Source organism: Magnolia sinica, chromosome 17 (genome assembly GCF_029962835.1).
Source record: "Magnolia sinica isolate HGM2019 chromosome 17, MsV1, whole genome shotgun sequence".
Taxonomy (NCBI): domain Eukaryota; kingdom Viridiplantae; phylum Streptophyta; class Magnoliopsida; order Magnoliales; family Magnoliaceae; genus Magnolia; species Magnolia sinica.
The window spans coordinates 10,132,784-10,152,397 of record NC_080589.1 but is presented as its reverse complement, the minus strand read 5'-3'; the positions used below and the strand labels follow the sequence as shown (position 1 = coordinate 10,152,397).

Here is a 19,614-nt window from a genome sequence, read left to right as displayed (position 1 = left end):
ACTGTGTTCGAGCCAAGCTGATTTTTTGAGTTCGAAAAAATTTCGAATCGAGTTTGAGCTTGCCCAAGCTCAACTCGGATCGAACCAGTTTGGGGACTCGGTTACTTTAATATTGCCGTTGCTCACCAAGTGTTTGATGAAATTACTCAACGAAGTGTTGTTGGTGGCAAGGAAGGTACGTATATGAAACAAATACCCTTTTTTTCTTGATTTTATGTTGTTTACTAGGTGTTTGATGAAATACCTGTAAATCTGCTGTTTTACATATAGCAAGATTTTGAAAGTGCAGTTCATGTGTTTGTGAAAATGTTGCACAGGTGAACTTAACTCGATCTTGGTTCAAACTCAGCTCAAACTGGCCCGAGTTGCTGACCGAACAGAGCTGAGCTGGCCAGTCATGCTTGAGGACCGAGCTGAGGTCAGCAAGTGGCCGAGCCAGCTTGACTCGGATCGACTTGTGTACACCTCAATGTGTAATGGAGACGTGGTCCTTTATCTAATGGATACGGGCAAAAATGTTGAAAGAGAAGCTTATAATTTGGTAATAATGATAAGGGCCCGTTTGGATACCACCAAATAAGTTACTTTTTCTACTTACTGTGGTAGATAAGGTAACTTATTTGAGATTAGTAAGTTTGGTTTATGATCAATTATTATAAGTAGCTTTATTTATTTAAGTTACTTAATCACTTCACTTTTATAAGTAGAAATCAAGATAAGCTACTTAAGGTTTAAGTAGCTTATCTTAAGTAACACGATCCAAAAGCCCCCTCAGTGGTGCTGATCATCTGAAGACCATTTGCAGTGTATGAGCCATACTGAGGAACTAAGAAATTGTACACATCATCTATGTAATTCAACTAATCAGCTTAAACAGTCCAAATAGGAGGCCACATTAATTAAACAAGTGACCTAATTAGGGTTGGTGTCCATAATGCAGGTTTAGCCAGCCGTCCCAATCCAACAAATAGGAGGCCCTTAGTCATTATGGTCCCAACCTAATAAATAGAAGTCCGTTAATCATCCATTCAAGTGGTCTGACCCATCTGATTTTTGGCTTATATCATCTTCAATGAGTCTTGTGAATTGGACGGTTTAGTTTGAGTCATGTGTACGAGTAGGGACCCTTATCCACTGATCCAAATCGTTGAAACTACCTATTACAATGCGTGTGATGCATGCAACTGGCTAAAGGTCCATCCGAACTTGGGATTGACCCCCTCTTTGAGTATTTATCCCAGGCTAGTGGGGTTGCATGTGGGTTTGGTTTCCCTTACGATCCCAAGAAGTGGGCAATACAGGCATGATTTTTTTAAATTGGTGTTAAGAACTAGAGTCTTGCCCTTAGCTAATGGGCTCTCCCACCTTGCTACCTTTCAATTATTCAGATGGGCTATGTGAATGTATAAAGAAAGACTATCATTTACTCTTTTTTCTCTTTAAAAATGGTCCGTGTCCAAGACACAAATATAGACACTGAAAATCAACCTACATTGCTGAGTGGTGGTGCATTCTACCCTTCCACCCACATAGAAAGCTACCTTGATTGCGAGTGCGCCTCCGCCGGTTAACGTTAGATGTTACGTGAGTCTCAACAGGAGTCGATTGGGACCGTTGGACTGGTTGGATCAGCAAGGTGTCGCCGGTCCGTTTGTCAAGCCATGCAATGATGTCAGTGAACACAGCCTCGACATTGTCGTCTGGCTCTCCGCTTGTCAGGCCATGCCACATTCCTGGGTAGAGCTTCATGGTCTTGTCAGAACTCCCTGCTTGATCATATAGTGCCCGGCTCACGCCTGGGTCGGTCACGGTGTCGGCTTCCCCATGTAGCACGAAAAATGGGAGTGTCACCTGCCAATGTGGTTCACATTATATATTTAAGATCCAATTGCCAATGGGATCTGTACACCATTTGGTCCCCACCTGGGATTGATAATGATCCCAATGTAACTTATAATGGACAATCCTAACCGTCCGATCATTGGTTTAGATCTCTGTTGCCCATAAACAAATAATTTGTTGGCTCTGATTGGATGGTTAGGATTGTTCAATCAGCGTGACTTTTGGCCATAAGATATCTAAGGCAGCCCACAATAGGACACATGCTCAAATATTTTGAAAGGAACATGAGAAAAACATGTAGAGCTCTACACGAACCGAGTTCGCTTGGTTAACTCGCTCGACTTGGAAAAACTCGACTCGACTCTGCTTGAAATTGGGTTCAAGCTGAGTTAAGCTCGAAAAAATTTCGAGCCAAGTCCAAACTAGACTGAGCTCGACTCGAGCTGCTGATCGAGCCAAGCCGAGCTAGCCAGTTAGGCTCGAAGATTGAGCCAAGCCGAGTTCGATCTGGGTAGGCTGCTGGTTGAGCCAAGCCAAGCCAAGCCAGACCAAGCTCGACTTGATTCAGCTTGTATATTACTCTAAAAACATGGCAATATTTGCTTAAATGACATTTAAGTAATGAGCTAGATTAACCCATATTCATTCGACCACAAATGGTTCCTCCAAGTAATCTGCGCCCACTTGGGCCCACAAAATATCTATCAAGTACATACCTTATGTAAGCTGTCCTCCAAGCTCATGCTCGTTCTAAGCATTTCTAGGGCTGTTTTGAGCCTGGGTTTGTCTTGATAGATCAGCTTGTTGCTTCTGATCTGCATATCCAACATAAGACTTTTTTACAAAAATACCCTTGCATTATCTAGCCATAGAGGGTGAGGATCTATGGTTTTTGGGTCTTTTTTGTGGTTTTCTAATACTAACCTTCCAAAAAAGTTCTTCCACCCCTATAGGAGCATCTGCCACTGGAATAGCTTAAAGCATTCAAAGGGAGAACTTATTATGACCAAATTGTCCCTCAAGGGGTGGGCCCCATATTTCCAAGACTCAGTGATTGGAATTGAGACTGGGCTGAGTCAACTCAACTTGATGAGATTTCAAGCTGAGTCGCTAGGAAACCCACCACAGGATGTGTCTATGCAGGGGACTGTGTTGTTTATACACCATCCAACTTGCTCATTGTGTAAAACTCAATGTAGGCCCCACCACAGTGAGTTGGTGGTTTAATGCATGATTTTGCACTGTTCCAGAGATGGTGTGGCCCACCTAAGTTTTGGATGAGGCTGATTTTGGGGGGCGTCCCATTTTCTAGACAGGGTGTCCAAGGCTCCAAGCATGTCTCGGATGTCTGACACACATCTCAGTGGGCCCCACGCAAGGTCAACGCTTTCCATTAGTTATTAAATACCGAGTCGAGTCGAGTCAAGCAAAGACTCGGTTGACCTGACATGGCCCAACTTTGAGGTGAGTCAAGTTTTTGAGTTGGAGTAGAAAAATCATTATGTGGAACTTAATGGTTTTTGCTGTAACTAAGCAAAGATGTGAATAAAACTTCAGTGCAAATATCTTAGTTATCAAGTACTATTCATTTGTTGGGCACTACTATCAGTTGGAGGTAGGTCACTTATTATGGCCACTTGGATGATCGTAACCATTGATCGCTGCAACTTTTGAGAATTACAACCTGGTTGTTGAATCATCAATCAGTGTGATTTTCAGCTTATGTTCCATCCATGATAGGGCCCATCGAAGGAATGGTCCACTACTGATTAGCACTAGATCCTTTCTATAGAAAGAGTAAGAATAATGAACCTCTTCTCGCTTAACGGGATCTTTGAAAGCAGAATCAATAACGTCCTTGGTGGGGACAATCTTCCATTTGGGTATGATCTCTTCAACTCTAGTCAAAATGTTCACTACCACCGGATGCGGCTTCACCTTCTCCGATATCTGCAGAAAATAGAAGTTCCGTTGAGGGCATTCCTTGGATTATAGATGGTATTCTTTCCATGTATAAAATGGAAAACAAAATAATTCGTGTTCCACAACCATCGTTCCTGTTTGGGAGCTTGGATTTAGAATGCATTGGAATCCAAATCACAATTACATTGGAATCAAGGTGATTCTGAATCCTCAATTGTGTTTGGTTGAAATGCATTGGAATTCAGATCTTATGTTTGGGAGCTTGTATTTGAAATGCATTTGAATTTTTTAGTATATTCATAAGACTTGGATTTGATTAACTAAATCAACTTTCATATACCGTGTGTGTGTGTGTGTGTGATATTTGATAGAATGATTGTAATAAGCCCATTGAAATATATACTTTGGCAAAAAATTGAGAAGATTCCTGGCCTTGGGCGGGCCACAAACGTAAAGATCACAAATAAGTGATTCACTGGCCTTTTTAATCGTCTATTTAGATGTCTAACATTTGAATGGTTCAGCTCATTCTAGTGATGTGATTTTAGCATTGCAACCGATAATTGAATTGTTTTGAGTATCATGAGCGTGCCATGTGCATAGTGGATTATTAGGCTAGTGACACTTTTATTATATGTGAGACTCTCCTATCTTTAAAAATGAGTAAAAAAGGCATTTCATTTGAATTACACCATAATCTCAACATTTTGCTAACATTTAAAACACATCAAAAGGGTGTATTTGAAATACCTCCAATTTCATTTACCTCCAAATCTAGGGCGGCCAAACACTAAAATACACCCATTTACCTCCAAATCCAAGATGCGATGCAACTCCTTAGTGTATGCATGTTGTTACGGCTTGCTTGGGAGGGTAGAAAACCGTGGAAAAGAATAAGATTTCCTGTGATAATTTTCCTTGGCTGAGAAGCTAAAAGAGGGGAAATGGTTCTATTCCAAGTTTTCTTTAAAAAGTTAAGTAAAATCATTTTTCAAAAGAAAACTTCTTAAACATTGATTTCTATAGTTATCAGAGACACCCTTAACTATTTGATCGTTGACATTTTAACATTTCTATAAAAAACAACTGTATAAATCAAATAATGGAATAACCGTCGGATTCTACAGCTTCTATAATTGCATGTATGAATTGAATGGTATTGAATTGTAATAGATGGGATTAACATCATTATTGCACAATGATTGCATGTATGGAAATGCCATGGTATTGTAGCCATCCAATCCCATGTTGGGGATAAATTTTTTGCTACGGGAAAACATGGGATTAAGCAAAATCATGTTTGGTGGATCATGGAATTGTAATCAATGGACCAAATTCAAAATGAATGTCGTTCACTTGTACACATATATAACTATAATGTCACATGTAAACGGTGTATATGGATGGATGAGATGGATAAACACATGCATAAATGTGGGGCCCACATGTGTAGTGGATTTCAAAATCCACATAAACCTTGCATGGTACCAGATGCAATTCCATGGGGCTAAATGCAATTCCATCCCACCTAATCCTAACCTTTCCCATCCTCTCCAAATGCTAGATAGAATTGCACGGGACCAAATGCAATTCTATCCCACCTAATCCCATCTAATGCCCTGCGCCAAACGCCCCCTAGGGATTTTCCATGCTCATGTTTTGAATTCTCCTAATCCATTTATGTGACCCATGACATAACTTCCTGGAAGGTGCCATATTCTTTGAAATAATAATTCCGTTGGTTTAAAGAAATCAATGGAACTCTATTCAAGTGGACAAGTGGAGAATTGATAGACTTCCCAATTGGAGTCACCCAACCTGCAGTTCCAATTTCCGATGTGTGTGTGTGTGTGTGTGTGTGTGTGTGTGTGTGTGTGTGTGTAGTTACGGGAAAAGGTTCTATGCGGTCGAGCTCATGGGAACTTCCCATGAGGTCGAGTTGCATGGGCCCCACCGTGATGTGTGTCGAACATCTACCCCATTAGTCAGATGCACCATTCCATGGTGGGTCTAGGGCTTTAGAACCAAGTCAATTTGTGACTTGTGCGGGCCACACCACATACAAAAGTTGAGAGGGGTTACCCTCCATTAAAACATTTATAATCATTTATTGGGCCCACTGATATGTGGTTCACAATTCCAGCCCATCCATTATGTGTGTCCCACTTGGATGAGGGGTCAGACCAAGTTTCAGATGCATACAAATTTCAGGTGAGCCCCACAAAGTACTTTTATATGTTTTAGGGATGTATTTACATGATTTTAGATGGTATGACCCACCTGAGTTCCGTATACGGCTGATTTTTGGGATATCCCATAATTTAAAGGGGACCCATCAAATGCACGGTGTTGATGTTTGACATACATCATGGTGGGGCCCACACAGCTCGATCTCATGGGAAGTTCCCATGACCTCGACTGCACATAACCTTTTCCATATGTGTGTGTGTGTGTGTGAGAAATGGTACTATGAGGTCGACCTCATGGGAACTTCCCATGAGGTTGAGCTACGTGGGCTCCACTGTGATGTGAGTTGAACATCTACCCCATTAGTTAGATGCACCATTCCATGGTGGGCCACCGGCTTAAAAATCAAGTCAATCCATGACTTGAATGATTTGCACCACATACAACAGTTGAGAGGGGTTACCCTCCCATTAAAACATTCATAATCATTTATTGCGGCCACCTAGGGGTGTACATCGAGTCGAACCGAATCGAGCTGGCCTCAACTCGACTCGGCTCGGCCACTGGCTGACCTCAGCTCGAACTCGGCTTGGCTCGGTTTGGTCAGCAACTCGGGCTGAGTTCAAGCCAAGATTGAGCCGAGTTTGCCATTGAGGCATTTCCACAAACACCTGAACTGCAACTTCAAAATCCCACTGTTTTACAAACAGAGGCAATGGTTTTACATGTATTTTATCAAACACCTTCTAAGCAGTATAAAAACCAAGGAAAACAAAGAGAAAAAGGGTATTTGTTTCATGCACATACCTTCTTTGCCACCAACCACTCTTCGTTGAGTCATTTTATCAAACAATTGATGAGCAACATCAATGACAAAGTAACTGAGTCACCGAACGGGTTCAATCCGAGTTCGATTCGAGCTGGGGCCTGCTTGAACTCGGCTCGAACTCATTTTCGAGCTCAAAAAATCAGCTCGACTCAGCTCGAACTTAGCTTCGAACCGAGTCGAATCGAGCCTTTTCGAGTCGAGTCGAGCGAGCTAACTGAGCTAGCTCGGTTCATGTACACCTGTAGATCTAGCCTATTCATTATGTGTGTCCCACTTGGATGAGGGGACATACCAAGTTTCAGCCGCATCCACAACTCATGTGGCTCCACCAAGTGCTTTTATATGTTTTAGGCATGTATTCACATAGTTTTAGATGGTATGGCCCACCTGAGTTTCACATACAACTGATTTTTGAGATACCCCATAACCTAAAGGGGACCCATGAAATGCACAGTGTTGATGTTCTATGCATATCATGGTGGGGCCCACACAGCTCGACAACTCCCATGAGGTCAACCTTATAGTACCATTTCCATATATATATATATATATATATAAAAAGATTCAAATATATTTCTCGCCTATGGTTTTGAAAGTGAAAGTACATTGGGACCCACATGATACACAGGTGAATCTCATCATGATCTACAGAAATGGGACCACCTTGGAATTACTCATTTGGTGGTAATCTACTTGTTTGGAGAAATTAAAAATTGCATACAACATTTTCTTTCCCACCAACTCATCTCACACAATATCTGATCCTTGCCAAAGGTGGGACACACCATAATGCTTGCCTCATATCAAAATTAGCAGGGTGGGCCACAAAGTAAAGAATCTATCAACACTCGACAAGATGACTCAGTACTGGCAGTGCCCATCCAATGAGGTGGTCAGCCTGATTTACATTCCATACGATCTACAAGGTTTGGCCCACCTTTTGGACGGATCGGATCTTCCACAAATGTAACATGTTGGATGGATAAAAAATATTTCTATATCAATACAGCTGTTGTGTACTTGTGTTTGATCATTTCTATTCCTTTTCTCTCCTTATGTGTCCCTACACTGTTGTTTTCTGATATTGAGCAATAAATATCATAAATATATAATGATAAATGTAGATGAAATGGAAATTAATGCTAAATGGTTTGGTAGACATGAAAACTACAGCACAGATGCTTTCTCACCTCAAAATTTTGATCTGATCATCATCTGGGCCATGCATATACATCTTATCTGAACCATTGGTCAGTTTCTCTTAACCGTTAGTTTATTTTAAGCGCGTGGCCCACCTAATGATCATATCAACCTGATTTCTAGACATGACATCTACCCAGTTGGGATCACATGATAAGAAGCTCAGATTTTGCTCATGTTTGCTTCATTCTTTCCAGTGGGGCCCATAAAATCAACGGTTTGATCACTGAAGAGTGGACCCCACTTGTACAAATGAAGAACATTAATGGCACTACACAGTTTCAATGGTAGGTGTGAAGTGTAACTGAAATAAATACCACCAAATAAACTAAGGACATTTAAAATATTCATGGTGACATTTTTTCTGGGGCCCACCACTGGAAATCCAAACCATTCATATGTTTGGACACATGAGATGCCATGAAAATCTCCCCTACTTGATGATGCTAATTTTCCTGTTGACACTTGAGAAATGTGATCATGTGGATGAGATGTATGGCATATTACATACATTGGAGCTGTGTGTGGCCTACCATGATGTGTCAGTGTCATCCAATCCGTCCATTAGATGCACCACCAATGTAAGGCCCAGATCCAAAAATCCTGGCTGATCCAAAAAGGAACAATGGGGACATTTAAGGATCAGTGGGGCACCCATCATAGAAACTTCCAGATGGAATGTGGGATCCAAAAATACAGTGTTTCTTATACTTCATCCAACCCATTCATCAGGTGTGCCCCACCAGAATGAATGGACACAGCTAAACTAAAGCCATTCCAAGTTTTATGTGGGACACAAAATGAACATATATGTTATAGGTGCATTTGTACATTGCTCTTGTGGTGCATCCCACCTGAATTTTTTGGATGTAGGATGACCATGATGAGGCAAACCAAATGCACATCATAGGTGGGCCCCACACAGCTTGAACATATGGCAATTACCATAGATTTGATCATTACCCTTATTGCAATCAATCCATTTGCAATGCACCAATCGTATGGTGAAGATCACTTGATTATGGGGGCCATTATTGCATGGTCAATCATGTGATGTTCTCCAGTGGCTGAAAATCTAAATATGCATTTGGAAATGAGATCATCCTATCCATTGGAAACTACATGATCAACGGTTAGATGTGGGGTATTGTTACCTTGCACATGGGTGCAACAAGCACTGCACCATTCCAAAATGTGGGACCCTTTCTATGGAGTAGAAGTGCCACAGCTCCCCCCATTGACTCTCCATATAAGAACCTGCCCATCTCTCTGTATTCTTCTTGCTCTGCACACACCAACAAAAGCCAACCGTACATTCCTTCACATTAGCAAAAGATTAATTACAAAGCAACGGTCCACGTTCAACTGAAAAAAAGAACTTAGATTGATGGCTAGGATCTTCCAATCTTGGAGAATTTTTTTGGGGTATTGTCTATCCATTAGGGTTGCAAGACAAACGGTCTAGATCATTGATCCATGGGCTCGATTGTATAAACTACAACAAAAAAGAGAAGGGAAGACACCATTGTCCAGGCCTTCTAACTTTCACATAAACTGACTTATTTCTCGCATCTGAGCCGTCGAAAAGGTGAGCACCATGTTGAAGATAGCTTGGGGCAAAAACCAAGATGGCCCATTAATCAGACGGGTAACACTGTTGATTCATTGGGCATTTGATCGTTTAAGTCAAATGGGTGTGGCCCACCCCATGCGTAGATTTCTCCAATTTTTGCTCCATGTGTTTTTCATGTGAAATTAAAACGTTGTATCTGAATGTCAAGGTAAGGTGGGATATTGCAGGTAGTACTAAACATACAAGTCTTCTTCTCGGCAATTTCTCGCACAGAAACTTCTCATGAGAATTTCAAATTTCGAGGTTTCTCTTTGGATATTATCCCGAAAATCTCGGCAAAATGAACTTAAGGCATGTCTACTCCAATGTTTTAAGTGACACATGGATTGAGCTATTATTAATCTGAACCGTTCATTCATTCGTACATACAACTAAAAGTAACTCATGGTGCAAAAAATCATGCTCATCGGATGATCCTAAGCCTCCTATCAATAGCATGAAAAATGGACAGTCAGGTTTAAACAGAGAAACAAAATATTTATTAATCATTTTGAACCATCCACTAGAGATATTTCACGTTGTATAACTTATGATTCCAAAGTAATACTTTGGTTCAATTTTTCTAACCATGTGATTTATGACCTATAAATAATGGACGGTTGTAATAAATTGGCCTCATTCAAATGATTAAAATAAGCCCAGAAGTATAATTCTTGCATGTAACTTGCCCCACATTAATATTAAATGAACCGTCAAAATCAATGATCCTGCACAGCTAGTTGTACATCCAACTAATTAGTATGTGGGGCCCACCATAGTGTTAGTACGACATCTCACCCATCCAATAAGGATATCCCACTGTCAAAATGAGGTACTCCGAAAGTCAGGTGGATCCAACCATCACAATGTATTACTCAGTGCACCAGGCTTCACATCATCACCGATATTTTGAAAATCTCACGATAAATTCATTTAGTATTATTTTGACAATATTATCGTGAGATTTTCAAAATCTCGGAGATATTTGTAATACCGGTACCCGAAGGTGTACGTACGCACCCCCCAACATGCTTACCGCATATGGATTTGAAGAAGTCATCACAGTCGTTGACGATGTTCTCAAACTTCTTAATGTAACATCGGGCGCCTCTGGACCGTCCATGCCCTTCGTAATCGATCCCGAACACTCCGTATCCTGCTCGGGCTAGCCTCATCCCACACCCTGGAATTTTAAAATTATTCTGCAGGATTAGTAAGATAATTAGAGAAGGGCCCACATGCCACGTGGCGATGCAGGACAGTTTAAGATGGACGGCGGGCATTAAATGGCCAGTTGGGGGCCAGCATTTACATGGCCATTTAATCGCTGCCAGTGGTACTGCAATCTACCTTTATTTTTATTTTAAAATGATCGATAAGGACCACCATTTCGCTGGACCCCACTGATATTATATGGTCAGCAGGAGTAGGAGATGAAGTTAACAGCTCCCACCATGAAATCAACGGTTCCAATGTTCCATACTCCCACTTGTGGATATTTTGTGGGCCCCACCCTTGAATGATGGGAAGAACTGTTGTATCACATGGTCTCAAGCAGAAAAAGCAGCTGGGTCCCATGGGGTTTGCTAATTCCATGTGCGTGGGGGGCCGTGCACATCCACACTTGGGCACGTGTGTTATAATATGACGCGTGTGAGATCTGAGCTTTCCATCTTGTGAGGTACATTGGTTAGATTTTCTGGCAGATGAAAAAGGTGGGTCCCAAAGTTTGAAAACAAATGAATGGGTAGAACAAAATTTTAACCGTTTAATTTGGATAATATGTTGTGGCCCACGTAAAGAGTGAAATTCTCTGATTTTGTAGGAAGAAGAGCTAACCATTATTTCCAACCTCATGGTCATCGTAGATCTCACACACGTTTTTCATAGGATTCTACGCAAGCGTGTAAAAGTATAATTTGGTACTCCGGCGGACCACCAACTGAATCTTAACCAGTTAACCTAGATTGTCACTGTAGATTGCACCTTTTATCCAGCGTCTTTCATGAACAGTCAAAAACTTACCTTCCGAAATTGGACCTTGTACGTACGGACAGAGCATTTTAGGACGAAAATACCCCTGTCCGTACGTGCAATGCTAGTGAAAAGTAGGGGTATTTTCGTCCTGAAATGCTCTGTCCGTACGTACAAGGTCCAATTTGGGAAGGTAAGTTTTTGACTGTTCATGAAAGACGCTGGATAAAAGGTGACTTTTACAGTGATAATTTTCTCCATAGAAGATGGAGAATTCATGTTAGTCCTTGCGGGAACCGGATTCGGTGAGGCCGGACCTGGGTCAATCAAATTAGCCACGTCAGCGCCTCAATCCAGGGAAAGGATTGGCTACTCCCCTGGCACCAGCCAATGGCTGGTGGTCGGTTCTCTGTGGGGCCCAACATGATGTATGTGTTTCATCCATGCCGTCCATCTATTCTTACAGATCATTTTATGCTATAAGAACAAAAACGAGATATATCTCAATCTCAATTGAACCACATTACAGGAAACAGTGTTGAATGAGCGTTGACCATTAAAAAAATTTCAGGGGCCATAAAAGTTTTGGATCAAGCTGATTTTTGTTTTTTCCCTTCATCTGGGCCTGTATGACCTAATCAACAGATTGGATGTCAAATAAACAGTACACTGGGCCTTAGGAGGATTTTAATGTTGGATATCCAATCACTATTGTTTCATGTGGTGTGGTCCACTTGAGATTTATATACCTCTCATTTTTGGGATCAAGACCTAAAATGATCTTTAAAAATGGATGAACAGAATGGATGAAACAGATACATAATGGTGGGGCCCACAGAGCATCGACCATCAGCCCCGGGGCTAGTGTCAGGGGGAGTAGCCAATCCGTCTCCATCCATCCAACTACCCCTCCAGTACGGCGTAGTTGCTGGAAAACCTCTGTCGGACCCACCATTATATATGTGCTTTATCCACGCCGTCCATCCATTTTTCCACCAAATCATTTTATGGTATGAGCCCAACAATGAGGCAGATCCAAATCTCAGGTGGACCACATCATAGGAAAGGGTGGTGATTGAACACTGACCACTAAAAACCTTCTGGGGCCCACGACAGTTTTGGTTAAAGATGATACTTGTGTTTACCGTTCATCCAGGTCTGTTTGACCTTATAAACAGGTTGAATGGCAAATAAACATTACGGTAGGCCCTAGGAAGGTTTTAATGGTAACCGTTCAATCACCACTGTTTCCTGTGGTGTGATCCACCTCAGAATTGGATCTGCTTAATTTTTGGGCTCATATCCTAAAATGATCTTTAAAAACGGATGTACGGAGTGGATGTAAAATACATACATCAAAGTGGGCCCCACAGTGCCCAACCTCTAGCTGGGTGGTGACCAATCCACTTCCTGTTTGCCTGGTCTCAACGAATCCGGTTCCGTCCTGTCCTTGCGTAAGCCAGAAAACTACAGCCATGATGTCAGAGTTTGGTGCTCTGGCAGATCACCAACTAAAAAAGAACCGCATGCACCGTAAACACGTGTACAAGATCTAGACTGTTATTTTGGTAGGCCACACAGAGGATACATCACCACCATGATGTCATAGCCGTTGATTATAGTCCAATCCACGATGAGGAAATCAGCCGCCATGAACAAATTGAACGGTTCACATGCGATGATCAGAAGTTCACCAATGGATGGTTTGGATTGCATCATGATTTCCAGGCCATGGCCTATTCAAAGTGGGCCAGCTAGGTGGACAGTTTGGATCATGCACGCATGCTGTCATGAAGGTTCTACCTACTGCTGTCCTTGGCAGACCTGTATGGTGATCAAAGCCGTTGATCTGGTGGGCCATCACATGGAAGGGCTATAGACTAGATATCCCAGCGATTGAACAATGCTCAACCGTCCAGAATGTGGACAGCACTTCTGTTTTGAGCTAACCGTCCAAAATCTAGGATACGGCACATAAAATCAACGGTCCTACTTACCATACACAAAAGTCAAGGTAGCCGTTATGTTTAAGTCCTTACTTTTTACACTTTGGTACCGTTGTACTACCACGTAGAAGAGAAAAGGTTGTATCTATAAAAAAGATGGCGTAAATGTCAATCCCCTAAAAAAACGCGACATGATACATTCAACTCAACTTCTCTCGAGAAATTGGGTTGGTGGAAACCGGTGCGACTTTTGAAAGTTTCAAACGTCAAAGCTATTTTTAGCCGTTGATTTTAGCGATTTTAGGAGGGTTTGTTGGAAATTTGGTGGCGTGACGACCCACTCAGGGCCCATGACATGACATCACCCACAAAACCATTAATCTTACTATATTCGTATTAAAGTAATTTTCATGATGTGGTCTACCTTTTGTATGGCTCAGGTGTCCCACGTGCTGTCCTACACGTGTGAGAAAGATTTGTTTGCATGTGAACTTGTACAGTTATAGATATAGATATGCATGCCATGGTGTCTCATTCACATCTATACTACTATAAAAGGAGATAATTTCTTCCCTTCAATTTATCTGGGGTGCCTGATAAGCTCATTCTATATGGGGGCCACTAAGATGTGTGCATGACATCCAACACGTTCATCATGTGGGCCCTCCTGAAGTTTTCCTTAGAACCCAAAAATCTTGCCATTTCAAAACTCAGGTGGGCAAGATCTTGTAAGACCATATGACTACAATCTCTAAAATCATGTAGTGTGGCCTACAGTCTCCTTTACCGTAATATAGTATAAATACACTTAATAATATTCATTTTCCTTAATAATATTCATTTTCCTAACTCCACATGCATATGAAATTGGACCATCTGCCGAAATGGAACACTTTGTATGCGCACTGGTTAGAGCATCCATCATAATAATCAAACCACAGTGGGCCATAACACATGGAAACAAATGAATGTTAGAAAAGATTAATGTATTCATCAACTTATTTTATACAATGTGGCCCACTTGAGGTGTGAAATTGTCTAATTTTTAATAGAGAACATCATCTCCAACCATATATAAAGTCCATATCTTGCATGTGTTCTATATTGGCATGTGTGCTTGCATGGGGATGCGGTGGATTCTAGCACATCTCCATATATGTGATCACATGCATGCATCTTATCTATACAAAAGTTCACATGCATTGAAAGGAAGTTGTTTTATATTTATAAAACATTAAAGAAACATATCCTTAGAATAATTGCTTATGAATTCTAATATATTATTTAAACTGGTCCGTAAAGGAAGGCTGTTTGCCTTCTTAAATAACATAGTTTCTAACTTTTGATTTCCACCATCATTTATGCTTTTAGCTAAATATTATAAGAAATATTGCAAGATGTATTCATTTTCAAACAAGCTTATTTCGACAAGCCTTAGTTAGACAGATGTGTCGATGAATAATTTATTTAAATAAACATTTGATAGTCTGGATACTGAATTATAATAGAGGTTTACAAAGTATGGACTAATTGATGTCCCTGTCATTTAATTAATGACCATTAGCTAATTATAACTATATTTTTCAAGAGAAGGTTTTTAGTTCAACTAGTTGGACTATAATTTACGGTCCATCCAGTGAAGAACTTCCAACCTATCATGTTTGTTCAAAATCCAACCGTTCTAATATAATATCTCCACCCTGAGAATGGCCCTGTGGAAAGATCAGCCACACTATAGAAAACAACTTTTAACCATTGATAATTAACAAAATACAATTGTGGCTTACTAGGCAAGTGGATATGGTTAATTTTTACATAAAACAATCCCAGTAATTGGGCCAACCTATTCAACAGGTTGGATGTCCCACACGTAAAAAGAATAGAAATTATTTGATGGGTAGATCATAAATTATGGTCCAACCTAGTGGACTTGAAACCTTCTCATTTCTACGACTCACCAACTCCACTCATTTCAGCTAAATCTCTTGAAAACTCAGTTCTACATCTAACTTAATAATTATTATTTGTGTAGACTGGCTGAGTCGACTCAACAACTTATGGATATACAACATACCTTAACTAGTGCATCAGCTAGCCGTTGGATGCAAATATCTCAAACTTACATTAGTTGCACTAAATCAAACAATCTTCTCTATCTAGGAAATGTTTGATAGTTATTATTATTATTATTTATTAAATATCAAGTCGAGTTGAATTCTCGGGTTTTCCAAGTATGATTACAACAAGGGGCTTAGATTTTCATTAGTCATAATCATGCACATGATATGCACCCATGTGTACAATCCATCTCCACCATCCAATCAATGAGATTGGACAGGAGTTTGGATGATCCAATTGGTGGTGGGTCATTCATCAATGAATGTTCCTAACCATTGGATCAGCTTACATACACTGAATGGTCAGCAAATGAAGTCCACTAATATTAGGAAAATAAATAAATGGGTGAGCTACTCTGGCTCTAATCCTAGTCAATTAACAAATATATAGTTTGTGGACACAGGGGCCATTGCTGGATAGTTCAAACCGTTGATAAGGTGGACCTTACTAAGAATAAGGGTTGCCCTGAAAATCTCCTAAATGGAAGATCATTTCCCTTCGATGGCTAGCCTTTTCTCTGTTTAAATAGGCCGTGGCATTAAAGAGTTAAGATCTTCTGATCCGGAAATTTTCTGCCATCATACCAATCAACAGCAAGGCCCATCAATCACCGGTTTAGATCATCAAGAAATGGACCCCACATGAACGAAATCAGCAAACTATAAGGAGGTTTGCTAATTCCACACGCGTGTGCGCCCTCCACGTCCAAACGCAGGCGCGTGTGCCAACATGTGACAATTGTTTGAAGTCTGAGCTTTACCTCAGGTGGGCCTTACTGTTGAGATCTTCCAGTCTAAAAATCAGGCCATTTCACATCGTAGGTGGGCCAAAGGATATCAAAACAAATGAATGGCTAGAAAAATAAATTTTAACCGTCAATCAACTTTGTGCAGTGTGGTCCACCTGAAGAGTGAAACCGTCTGATTTTTTAGAAGAATATCCAAACATTAACTCCAACCTTCTGGACAGCTCAGATCTCATACATATTTTTCATATTTGCACGTCTGCCTGCGTGTTGACGATGAGGAACGTGGATACCAACAAAGTTTATACACCGAAGTTTTGGCGTATATTCGAGATATTTCGCCCTTTCTAGAAGAAAACCGTCTTGGGCACCGTGCCCTTACTCGCAGGCAAGTAAAACAGTAAAAGTGCCCCTTTTCACGGACCATTCACAGACAGAGAGAAATCATAAGGTAGATCCGGTAGAAACGAATTATGGTAATCCACCATCTTTCAGATATCGATCGATCCGATCAATCCGGCACGGGTGATCCGATCTTATCCAGAACCTTTCTTCAATTCATCCCCACCAAAAATCAACGATTTAAAATTATTTTCTGATCGGATACTAGAACCGTCCAATTTATGTATAATCTGAAACAATTTCATCCACAGCAGTTCAAACTATATGGACGTTCCAGATTGACAGATCATCCTCCTGAGACGTGTACACTGAAGAGATGGATCTTATTACTTTGGTACTACCGTTTCCACCGTATCATCTCGGTTAAAAGGTAAGAAAGTTAAAAGAAATAAATATCCATCTGAAAAAGGCCCAAAAAGGGTTTGGATTGATTTCATTTAAATACCACCCATAACTCCAAAACATAGGACCGATAGAGCAGCTCACCAAATTCATAGCCTACATGGAAAGGAGGGCCCACCTACACACGTGTGCCAATATGGTGCGAGCGTGCGAGAACTGAACTTTTCATCAAGTGGGCCAGATTGGTTAAGATCATGCAGGAAAAATCAGCTACTTCTATGGTGGGGATACAGTGTATGGTATGGAACAAATGGATGGGTGGACCTGATTTTTTAACCAATTGGCCAGTGTGGTTATTGGGCCGGGCTCCAAAAGCGTCTGGGGTTAAGAAAATGTGAAAAAACTGCAATCTCTTACCTCAAATAAGAAAATAAAAAGCACCCATTTATTGATTTATTTTTTTAAAAAATTTATTCATTACCTCTCATGAAGCCGCTGCATTCCATGCCATATCCTGCAATACCCAAAAACGAATGAAACAAAAAGAAGAAGAAGAAAAAGGAGAGAGAGAGAGAGAGAGAGAGAGAGAGAGACCATGACAGAGGAAAACAAGGGCTTTTGGTGAAGAAGTAGGCAACCATCTACATGTAAAAAGCTGCACCCCTCTAGAATTCCTGATATACTCCTGTCATCACCATCCAATAATCAATTCCATTGTACCAATCTGTACAAGGGCACCAAGACATACAGAGAGAGAGAGAGAGAGAGAGAGAGAGAGAGAGAGAGAGAGAGAGAGGACATGCATGTAGGTGTGGATTATAGTCACACAAACCCCCCACCTCTTGATACTCGAGCTCCATCTTGGTATGTCAGCCTCTATGAATCACACCACCCCAAAAAATCTCTGCACCCACTATCCAAAACCACAAATCACACTCCCCCACAAAACAAAAACACCAAAATGCCATCTATTCATTAAAAAAAAAGGCACATTTGTATGCCACACAACACTCAAAAAAAAAAAAAAAAAGGAAAAAAATCACACAATATCATAAGAGTCACATACAAACATATGAATTGAAATAACCATGAATTTGAGAAATGGCTCTTCAAGAAGAGAGAGATACCATGAATTCAGAGAGTGAGAGAGATTGATTTTCAAAGACCCAGACAAAACGCCCATAAAAAGAGAAGAAGATAAGAGCGAGAGAGAGAGAGAGAGATTCTTTTTGGGTGGGTATGGGAGCGAATGCCGCGAAACAGAAAAAGGATGGCGTGTTGGGAACTGATATAAACACGCGTCGGATCCTGGTTCCGTCCATCCCTATCATGATCCTCTAAATACTCGTTTATCTCGCGATTCCATCTTCGACATGTGATGTCAACTTCAATTTATCGCCTATCACCTTTGACCGCACGCACCTCCCATCTAATGGTGATTATTAGGTAGTATTTGTTGCACCGGAACCGTCTAACACCCATTGTACACAGCGCGGTTAATCTCCCAAGATCTATGGGCCACACGTGCTGTCTATTTGATATCCAATCCGTCAGTCAGTTGTTATTTCTCATCTTCACCGTAAAAACAAAACTTTTTCTCGATCAAGTACTCTTATAGGCCTACAATGTTAGGAAAAGTAAAATCATTCCAAAGAACATAGACTATAGAGTTTTGGCATGTTTAGCTTTGGATCATGCTGATTGGTTTATTTTCTGTTCATCATGGTGATACGCACATGATGAACGGTCTGGATGGATTATACACACTATTCTGGGCCCCACACACAAACCTATTTGTTGGCGTCCTCTCCCTATTTTCCCCTCTGGTATGGCTCACCTAAGCAGTGGATGCGGATGATTTTTGGCCCCTTGGGCTTACATCTAAGGGCGCTGGGGAGCTTCTGGTCCGTGTTAGTTAAGGTCGGTTCCCTGCAATTGCGTGTACTATAAGCTGTTCTACAAGCGTTGTATTGTAGGACCCACCTTGATGTAGGTCCCATATCCACTCCGTCCATCAGGTTGACCATGTGTCGAGAAAATCAATTTGGGTCATACCACAGGGAACGGTTGGGATGGGCACGCTTGCTTCTAAAACCTTCTTGATTGGGGTGGGGTCCACCATGTTTTCTTACATCTTATCTAATCCATTCATCAGATGAGTCCTGTCAAGATGGATGGAGACTTCAAGAATCAGCCCATTTCAATGCTCAAGTGGGCCCGACACGTGGTTTTAGATAGTGGATGTCATGCACACAGCATATGGGCCCCACACACAACGATTGTAGGATAGCTTACTGTACAAGCAACTGTAGTGGAACCGGCCTCGTATTAGTTAGGAAAGAGGCGCATTAAAGAGATTGGTTGATGGGTCATGGCCTAGAAATTTCTGCCATCTGATGAAAGTTCTCTTGTCCGTGTGATTTATGGGTTATGACGCACCAGGAGTGGGCCCCACTTGATGGAAGTCCTGGTCATGCTGACATGAAGTGGGTGG

At 41.1% G+C, this 19,614-nt stretch overlaps 1 protein-coding gene across 3 annotated transcripts; it reads right to left on the bottom strand.

The window, feature by feature from the left end:
• Positions 1 to 1,402: 1,402 nt before the first annotated feature.
• Positions 1,403 to 18,396, bottom strand: LOC131231239 (caffeoylshikimate esterase). Of its 3 annotated transcripts, none has more exons than XM_058227369.1 (9): positions 18,248 to 18,396; positions 17,960 to 18,024; positions 17,715 to 17,805; positions 17,602 to 17,634; positions 10,630 to 10,776; positions 9,136 to 9,266; positions 3,655 to 3,792; positions 2,559 to 2,657; positions 1,403 to 1,851 (listed from the first exon to the last, which is right to left on the bottom strand). In XM_058227369.1, the coding sequence occupies exons 2-9, from the start codon at positions 17,978 to 17,980 to the stop codon at positions 1,489 to 1,491; spliced, it is 1,023 nt and encodes a 340-aa protein (XP_058083352.1). In that variant the 5' UTR covers positions 17,981 to 18,024; positions 18,248 to 18,396; the 3' UTR covers positions 1,403 to 1,488. The 3 variants fall into 3 exon arrangements, with proteins under 3 accessions (XP_058083352.1, XP_058083353.1, XP_058083354.1); XM_058227370.1 differs by having other exon boundaries at positions 17,960 to 18,033; positions 18,248 to 18,383; XM_058227371.1 differs by lacking the exon at positions 18,248 to 18,396 and adding an exon at positions 18,187 to 18,207.
• Positions 18,397 to 19,614: the final 1,218 nt, after the last annotated feature.

Bases quoted from the DNA above. Each gene is read 5' to 3' on its own strand.
- LOC131231239 (XM_058227369.1), bottom strand. From the start codon at position 17,980: ATGGAGCTCGAGTATCAAGAG. The intron at 9,267-10,629 runs GTAAGCATGTTG...TGGTGTGTGCAG, and splicing joins CTTCTTCAAATCCATATGCG to AGCAAGAAGAATACAGAGAG. The intron at 2,658-3,654 runs GTTCATTATTCT...TTGGATATGCAG, and splicing joins ATCCCGTTAAGCGAGAAGAG to ATCAGAAGCAACAAGCTGAT.